The sequence below is a fragment of the Mirounga leonina genome, unplaced genomic scaffold (genome assembly GCF_011800145.1).
Source record: "Mirounga leonina isolate KUSES-001 unplaced genomic scaffold, KU_Mleo_1.0 Mir_129, whole genome shotgun sequence".
Classification (NCBI taxonomy): domain Eukaryota; kingdom Metazoa; phylum Chordata; class Mammalia; order Carnivora; family Phocidae; genus Mirounga; species Mirounga leonina.
The window spans coordinates 75,074,713-75,084,041 of NW_023270323.1; the positions used below are offsets into that span (position 1 = coordinate 75,074,713).

The 9,329-nt window shown below is 52.2% G+C and overlaps 1 protein-coding gene across 1 annotated transcript; it reads right to left on the minus strand.

The window, feature by feature from the left end:
• Positions 1-2,074: 2,074 nt before the first annotated feature.
• On the minus strand, positions 2,075-3,499 carry DRD5 (dopamine receptor D5). Its single transcript, XM_035004435.1, has one exon. The coding sequence runs from the start codon at positions 3,497-3,499 to the stop codon at positions 2,075-2,077; it is 1,425 nt and encodes a 474-aa protein (XP_034860326.1).
• Positions 3,500-9,329: the final 5,830 nt, after the last annotated feature.

A 9,329-nucleotide genomic window follows, 5' to 3' on the forward strand; every position in this document is an offset into this window, starting at 1 on the left:
TCTCAAACTGTGTTCCCTGCAACTGTGGTCTCCAGAGAGAAGGGCGTAAGCAATTGAGCCAAACAAGGATTCACAAGGTCAAAGATATCGGGAAGCAATGCAGAGTTCTCTCCTGCTCGGGGATTCACATTGCACAGAAAAGCTCTAAGCCCTGTAGAGAAAACAATTATTTTAGCTGGGTTTCCTGAGCTTAGGTGGCCCGAGACCCCACCCATAACAGGTGCACAGTGAAGAACAATTTGGAAAACAGTGCTCTAGTGTAAGTGTTTCAACTTACAGATGCAGACAGAAAGTGCGGCCCAGAAAGGTTACTGGACTCACTCAAGGTCACACAGCCATCTTCTGAATCCTAAAGCAGGGCACTTCTCATAGCCCCTCATGTTTCCCAAATGGTCCACAGAAGTGATCAGGTCACAAAAAGACCAAAAACTGAACACAGACCTCAGATTCCAATATCAGTTTGACTAAATCAGGTATGAAAATTAAGGTACCAAATAGGACTTGGTTTCAACCTCACCATTCCAGAAATATTCATTCGACAAATATTTATTAAGCATTATGTGTCAAGCAGTGCACATTTTGCAGTGAACAAGACGTGGTTGCTCAGCAGACTGACAATAAAATTATCCCTAAAGAGACCAAAATTGATTGACCTGTCCTTGATAAGCCTGCTTCCAAGTAGGGATTTATAAGAAATTACATATTCAGGTTTCATTTGCTTCCATTAACAATGCTCACATTTAGATCTAGTGGTAATAACATGCTCTTAACTGGAATGGCTCTAGAATAAAACGCTCCTCTTCCCTGTGCAGGCTGCAGAGAGGAACAAAAAGATTGAAATTCCTTGGGCTCTTTTTTTGTTGAACACCTCAACCAATAAATTTTCCCATTTCAAGTTCATTCAAATATCATCTCTGGCTCCTACATTTTCGTTAAAACGCGTTCTCTCATTTCTTGGTGCCTACAGATGAAAATGTCTATTTAAAAATGAGATTTTTTTTTTTAAGCTTATCAGCTCACACATTTCAGAGCCTTTCAGAAATGTGGATCAAAAGCCACGTAAGTCTAAAACACTACAGATTTGAGATTGAGAGATTCAGCTATTGCGCTGTATGATCTTTTCAGTGAACTGATAGCATCTGTCTAGGACCTGGGAGAATTATTGTATGTTATTTTTTAAAAAGGAGATTCCAAATGAGAAAAAAATATTAGAATTCCAGGGCATAGAAGTTCCTATTTGATGCCATGGCACTGAAGCTGGCTTTCAGCACAGACTTGAGATGTGTGTATCTAAAACAAAACAAAACAAAACAAAAATTAAAACAAAAAACCTGAGGAATTGGAATCTCTTCACGGTCCTTGCTCCTGTATGTACCTATAAGACCAACCTGTCTGCAAAGATAAAATAAAGAAGCTTCCAGCCCAAGCCAAAATCTTCCCTGATTTTAGGGATGCTCTCATGGTTTCTCCAGGAACTATTCTGAAAACCAATCTGGCAAAGCAAAGATAATCACCCCATCATGCACATAATTTGTGTTTATTAGACACCAGAACAAATCAGAAAGAGTTCCTCAGCTTTCGTAAAGACACACACAGAGAGCAGAAACTGCATTAACACAGACCACAGGAAGTAAGATACACAAAAGCCACACACACCCCCTGCAACACTACACACACACATAGAACCTGTTGTCTACAAATCAACCTAACAAAAATAAGTCAGTGATCAATTCCATTTGTTTAAAAGGGAGCAGAGAGTATATTTTTTAAAGACCAGCTACTACTTTTTTTTTTTTTTTTTAGAATCAAACACCACCTTCTCTTCTCTAACTGGACCATTGGTCCATTTCTGCTAGGCTGGGGTATATTTGACTGAGTTTATGCCAAACGCTTCTGCCGGTTCTTTCAAAAGCAAATCAGTCTGGTGAGGTTTCTAAGCCCGTGGGCTACTACACAGACCCAGAAAATGTGATCCACTGAGCAGCACTGGAAGTGTACTGATGAGTGTGTATTCTGCATGCTTGTTAATGTCTGTGCAGCTACGTAGATCCAGGAGGGGCGCTTCTTATGCAGTTTAATGGAATCCATTTGGGGTGAAAGGCGTTATTTTGCCTAATGAAATCTCCCCTTCGCAGTCCAGCTCCCAGACAGACTCGGCCGCAGGGTCACCTTCTGGGGACGTCTGAGAGATCTGGGACATACGATCGAAAGGGCTCTCTTCCTCCTTGTCCCCCTCCCCGTCCCCCGGGGTCACGGCATTGGGGATCATATGGATGTAGGCAGCTGCAATCTCCTTGTGGAAGACGGTGTCCTGGTTGTAGGAGATGAGCTCATTGCTGATGTTGACTGTCTCCACCGGGGTGCGGGAGCAGAGGGTGCCGCACCCCAGCAGCTGCGCAAACACCTTCCGGAAGTCAGCGTTGAAGGCGTAGATGACGGGGTTGAGGGAGGAGTTGGCCCAGCCGAACCAGACGAAGACGTCGAAGGTGGTCTCGCTGACGCAGGGGAAGCCAGCCCGAGGACCCTCGGGGCGCCCGCTGCAGAAGGGGACCATGCAGTTAAGGATGAAGAAGGGCAGCCAGCAGCACACGAAGACCCCCATGATCACCGACAGGGTCTTGAGGACCTTGGTCTCCTTCTTGATGGATGTCCGCAGGCTGGTGTCAGGGGCACAGGCCGCGCGGCTGCGGCAGCTCTGCGCGTGCTCCGCGGCCCTCTCCAGGGAGGAAATCCTGCGGATCTGCACCTGGGCGATGCGGTAGATGCGCGTGTAGGTCACGATCATGATGGCCACGGGGATGTAGAAGCTGATGAGCGAAGAGGAGATTGCATAAGTTCGGTTCAGGCTGGAGTCACAGTTTTCGGCCCTCGCCTCTGGCTCCCCCGCTTCCTCCCAGGGCGTCCCGTTGGCCAGGCTGGGTGGCGGTTCCACCCCGCCCCAGGAGCCTGCCTTGTCCCTGTGCCAATGCAGTTGAACTGGGATGAAGGAGATAAGAATGGACAAGGTCCAGGCCAGGCCGACCCCGATCAATGCCACGCGCTGGGTCATCTTGCGCTCATAGCAGAAGGGCCTGGAGATGGCCCAGTAGCGGTCCACGCTGATGACGCACAGGTTCAGGATGGAGGCGGTGGAGCACATGATGTCAAAGGCCACCCAGATGTCGCAGAAGGCCCCAAAGGGCCAGTAACCGGCCACCTCGGCGACCGCCTTCCAGGGCATGACCAGCAGCGCCACGAAGAGGTCGGACACAGCCAGGGACACGATGAAGACGTTGGTCATCTTGGCGCGCAGGTGGCGGCTGCGCACGATGGCCGCGCACACCAGCACGTTGCCCAGCAGGGTGCAGACGATGAGCAGGGTCAGGAGGCCGGCCGTGACCACCTGCGCGGGCCCCAGCGGCGCCGCCCCCTCCGCGCCCCCCGCGGCGCCCCGCGGCGCCCGCTGCTGCTGCCCGAACCGCGCGCGCTCCGCGGTGCCGTTGCGCCCCGGCGGCAGCATGTCCGGGGCTCGGCGGCAGGGGCGGGCTGCGCGCGGTCCCAACTCCGGCCTTGCGCCCCCCGGGTGACCCCATCCGGCACCCGGGGGCTGGCGCACCGGGACCCGCGGTTAAGGGAAACGCCGAGCCCCCGGGGGGCGCTCACCGTGCGCTGCGCCGGGGCCCCGAGTGCGCGGGGACCCCTCTCGCTCCCTCGAGCGCCTCCGGGTCGGTGGCCGCGTCGCGCCCCCCCAGTGGCCGGCGCTGGGGGCAGGAAGCCGGCCGGTGCGCGCCGGGCGGCGGTGGCTGCGGTGGCTGCGGCTGTGTCTGGTTCGCAGCCCGAGAAGCGAAGAGCCAGCGGGCACCGAGGGGGCGGGGGCCGGGAGTGGCCGGCGGCGGGCGAGCGGTGCCGCGCTGCCGCCGTCCCCGTCAGCGCCCGGGGCCCGCGCCGCCGCGCCTCCGCGTTCCCCAGTCTCCCGCGCAGCCGCCCCACCTGTACCCGGGCGCGCTCGCTCTCCGCGCTCCGCCGCCCCGGTCCCGGGGCGAATCCGCAGGTCCGAGAGGCGCTCCCGTGCCGGATCCTCGCCCCGTGCCGGGAAAAACACGGGCCCAGGAGGACCAAGAGGTCTCTGACGCAGCCCGGGTGCCCTGGCCCTCAACACGTTTGGGGAACGGGGAGGTAGGGTGGGGATGGGGGGAATCCCGGGCTTCTAGACTGGGAAAGAGCTTTTGTAAGGTAGAAGGCAGCCTTGGATTTCTCGCAGACCCAACTGGGACTTCATTCCCGGCTGTGTGACCTTGAGCGCCTTAAACTTCACTGGGTCTTGGTTTTCTCATCCACAAAATGGGCTAATGATTCCTGCTCTTCCCGGAGGGTGTAAGGTTCAATGAAATCAGTCATCTAGGAGAAGCGTCAGGAGGCATGTCTCCCAGAAACCACTTCTCCTAAACTAGCCCCTCTGCCCCCATGGTCCATTCTAAAATTCAGGCTTAACCTGACCTCTTGGGACAGTCTTTCTGCCCACCATCACCCCCAATCTTTAAGCGATTTTTCCTTTGGGGAATAATTTTGGATGAGCCCAAAACACAAGGAGGAGGCAGGGAGCCTCCGGCCGACTGGGCGCCTCCTCCCTGCTGGACATTTTCAGTCTTTCTCTTTTATAACCTTGAGAAAGATGGATTAATATCTCAGTGCTTGACAGAAAGTGGAAATTGAGGCTTGAACTGATGGCCCAAAGCCTGAAGTTTGGAAAAGAAGGGCAGGAAACCCTGGAGAGGAGAGCAGTGTCCCAGGCTCTTAACATGCTTCCTCCCTCCAGCAGACAAGTTCCACTTCTGAAGGGTCAAGTTTCTGCCTGGGTGAAGCTCAGCTGAAGACAACTGGGGAGAGAACTGGCTGAGGCGCCCTGCACTGAGGTCTAAAAACAGGGACTGGCCTCTCTCATCCCCTCCTTAATCTCTCTCTCCACTCAGACCCACCTGCCCCATTCACCCTGGTCCCCATCTGCCCCCTGGACCAACACCTGCAAGCTGTTGGAGACAACTTTGGAGACTCAGCGTGCTTGGCCTTCTCCAGCGTCTTCTCCCTCAAATCTTCTCTCCCTTCAGTGCTTTCTGCTGATGGAAGTGGAAAAACCATCTGTCCAGGGACCTGCACCTAAAACTGGGGAGTCATCCTTACCTCCTCTCTCTCTCCCCATCTCCTAGGAGCTAGTCGGCTCCTCTCTCCACTGACACCCCATCCAGGACTGTGTTTTCTCCACCCTGTTTTATGGCGACACTCAGCTAGCTTCCAGGTTCTGTCCTGATCCTCTGTCCGCCCTCTACTCAATGGCAGGCAGAGCAATCTTTCTCAGATGTAACTGTGATCGTGTCATTCCCCAGGGGGAAAACCTTCAGTATCTCCTTGCAATCCCTGATCCTTGGACTTGGGTAAGCTCTTTGAAGGCTTTTAATCATCTTTCCCTTGCTCCAGATCTTCTCCTGCCCCTGCTCCTCCGCCTACAGCCTGGATTCAAGCCAGTACCACCACAAAACGCAAGCAAGCAAACAAAAAACACTAGTTGTAATTTCCCTAGTGGGTCTATGGCAATCCCTCACCCTGGAATGACCTCCGCCCTGTCTTGTCTTCCTGGAGAACACCAACTTAGGATGTCAGAAAGGGACTTGGGTTTGGGAGACAGGTTTGAATTTCAATTCCTTACACTTTTATTTGGCAAATACTCACTGAGCACCTGTTCCATCTTAGATGCTGTTCTTCACTGGGAATACAAGGGAGTTTAAAAATTATGGTGTCCCTCCCCTCTACAAGGTTATTAGAGATAGACCTTTAATACAAGAATTATTTAATACAAGAATACAACAAATAAATGTACAATTACAACTGTGACGGGTGCTATGAAGGAAAAGTGTAACAGTGGGGAGTGACCTAGACAAGATATTTAGAGAAGTCCCTCGCTGGGTTGAAATCACAGTTCCGTGGACCAAAGGGAAGACAGGAAGAAAGAACAGGCAGGAAGAGCAGACATTTGCTAGCTGTGGGATCTTGGGCAAGTTACTTGATCTCTCTGAGCCTCAGTTTCCTCCTCTTCGAAACAGGTTAATAATAGTAGTTTAGAAGGTAAGGGAAATGAGACCGAAATATGTCCTGTGAGTAGCTCGGAATCCCCCTTCTCCCTCTGGCTGGAATTGTGCAGCTCATTGCCCTGGGCTGCCCTGTGAGGAACCTCCTGTCCTGGCTTTTGTAATGGAGCCAGAAAGTGGATGCATTATTGGACCTGAGAGGCTGGAGGAACAGGGAATCATCCCAGAAGGAAGAGACTATGCTGGTCTTCAAAACAAAGAGCCCACAAAGAAAAGGTGGGGCAACGGGGGGGTGGGTAGTGGCAGAGAGGACTAAAAGCTCAGGGCGGGGTTTTGCAAGAGTCACTGTGAATGAAGGAGGTGAGGCACTGGGGCATGAAGGAGAGAGGAAAGGAAAGACGAGGGGGAATTTCAGAGAAGGATTGCCTGTTGCCTTCACAGAACTTGAGAAATGCAAGAAAACTATTTGAATTTGGGGATTCTCTCTGACACACAGCACAGCTGAGAGCCTGGACCGCATGGGTCATGGCTTTCTAAGTTGCATGGAGCGCTCGAGCACGTCGGTACATTCCCCTCCTCTCTCAGCTCACCTAAGCAGCCCCTCTCCAGGAAGCCCTCCTGGCTTGTGGGCTGAGAGGGGCCCCGTGCTCCCGCAGACCCCATGTCAGCTCCCACTGCAGCAGTTATGATGCTGAATTATTACCAGCCATTTACATGGCTACTGGCTCTCTAGACTCTGAACTTCTGAAATCAAGGAACTGGGTCTTATTCAGGTCGGATCTCCCCAGGCCAATGAGTGGGTACTTAGCAAATCTTTACTGATGGGAGAGTGGGGGAAAGAGGGCTCTGTGCCCAACACCATGACGTCACAGACAGCTCATCACCAGAGGCGCACACAGGTGCACCATGCACACGGTTTTGTATCTGTGTTCAGGTAGTTCTGACTCCCTGAATTCCATCTACCCACTCATTCATTCAATAAGGCTTTGCTGAGGACTTAAATACAAGCCATAGCCGTCTGGACTGAGCAGGTGTCTGCGCTCCAGCAGACCCCTGGATCGGCTTATAATGCAGCAGTCATGACATTGGAGGGGAAGGGTGGGGGAGGGAAGAGAGAGAAAGGAGAGGGAGGGGAGAAGGAGGGGGAGAAGAGGGGAGGAGGAAGAAGAGAAGGAAGGAGGAGAGGAAGAGGAAAAAGAGACAGGGCGAGGAGGAGAAAATTACATCTCTGCACCTCTAGATCCCTTCGTACCCCGGTCTTTGCAGCTACAAAAGCCAATAAATCACGCTCTGGCTACCACATGCCTGAGTTGAGCTTCCATAGTCAACTGCAACTGGAAAGGCCCTGCCTAGCACAGGGAACAAACATGGTTCAGTGGTGGCTGAGACCAAGGGGATGGTCTGCCCAGTGGAGCAGGCAGCACGGGGAAGGGTCACACAGAAGAGAAGACACCTAAACTGGAGGATGCACGGAATCCACCAGCATTCCAGGTGGAGGGGCATTCCTAACAGAAGGAACAGCATGCACAAAGGCTCAGAGGCACAGAGCTTCATGTGTGAAAGGGTAGATTTTTCAGAACTCTAAGGTTTTTTTCCTCTGTTATACAAAAAAAGAAACGTGTTTCTCATCATTTTTGGAAATAAGAGTTTTCTATCAATAAGACACTACGTGTGCAGAGTAACACCGGGCAGCCAGGTTGCAATAGGACCATGTCTCTCCTGTCTCCACGGGGAGGGCTCCTGGAGCCATTTGTCCGCTGGGACGATGGTTTTGTGTGAGCAGTGAGTGGCTGCCTTCTCTCACCCCAGCTCTGTCCCACATTTTCCAGAAGTCTCTCATCGGCCTGGGAAGCCAGACTCGTCAGCATGGACCCTAAGCCAGTAGGCAGCCCATGAGCTCCCTCCCTTGTCATCCCTGCCAGAGCCCTGCCCCAGAGGATGGCAGCAAGGAAGGGATCCTCCCCTACATTTGGTTCCTGCAAAATTGTACTAAGAGGATTCACTTGGGACATTTTAACACAAAGGGGGTTTCCCTAATCTAGTCGGCAAATATTCTTGTTTGAACTCATTGATTCTCCTTCTTCTGAAGGTATTATTTTCTATTGGCTTTGCTTCGCTGAGACAAATGGCAAAATCAGTAGGAGCGACAGTCAGGACTTTGGTGTTGCTGCCACAGCTGCGGTCCAAAGACTCAACTCTGTTTTATACCCAGAAAGGCTTGGTCCTTGGTTACAGGACACACCTGAGCTCCCCAGGGGCCAGTCTTGCCAGGGCACTCAGTTTGGCTCAGCAGAGCCCGGGCAGAAGGGTAGCGATGAGCCGTCCGCATCCATCCTGCAGCTGGAAAAGTGGCCCCGAGCACACGACCACTGATGGTGACCTGGAGGCCTCCTCTTCAAGCCCAAGGGTCAGCCCCTAGGTCTCTGCCCCCTCCCAGCTCAGAGACACGGGAGTCATGGAAATGAAGGTGTGTCGAATTACACAACCTCCCCGACGTGAAGGAGTTGCCTTAACTAGTGAACGGAGTTAACACGACCGGGATAGGGCAGACAGATGACTAGTACCCCGTGGTGGGACACGCTGAGGGCACACAGCATCTTTACCTAGTGTCCCTGCGCCCTGAGGAAACAGCAGACAAGCCCAAACAGAGGGACCATCCACAACTGACCTGAACTCTTCAAAGTACTGATGTCCCAACAGGCAAAGAAAGGACGAGGAGCTGTCCCCAGTGAAGGAGACACAGAGGCATGCCGACTGGATCGGGGAGAGATCCTTTGAAGAATGTTATTGGGACAGTTGGCAGAATGATCGTGTGGACTGTATGTTAGACAGTTATTGACAATTAAACCACTGACAGTTGACAGTAATGGACCATTAGACAACCGTATGGCATCGATCCTAGGTTTCCTGAGTTCAGTCACTAGACTCACCTTCTTCTTGGAGAATGCAAGCTGAAATGTCAGGAGGGGGAGGAGCAGGATGCCCACAACCACATTTCAGGGCTTCGGGAAGAGATGAGTGTGTCATATCATATCCCATAATGTCCGGGCAGGAGAGAGAGAGCCATGTGGTCAAGAACACTCGGTGAATCTGGTGGAGGGTGTATGAAAGTTCGTCATCTGACAACTCTCCCACAAGTTTGAAATTATTTCAAAATAAAAGAAAATTTAAATAAAGACATTGATTAGAAGTGCTTTCAGCTGTGAGTAATGGGAAGTCTGCCTACTCATGGCTTTATGCAATAAAGACATTTAGTCCTCTCACATAATG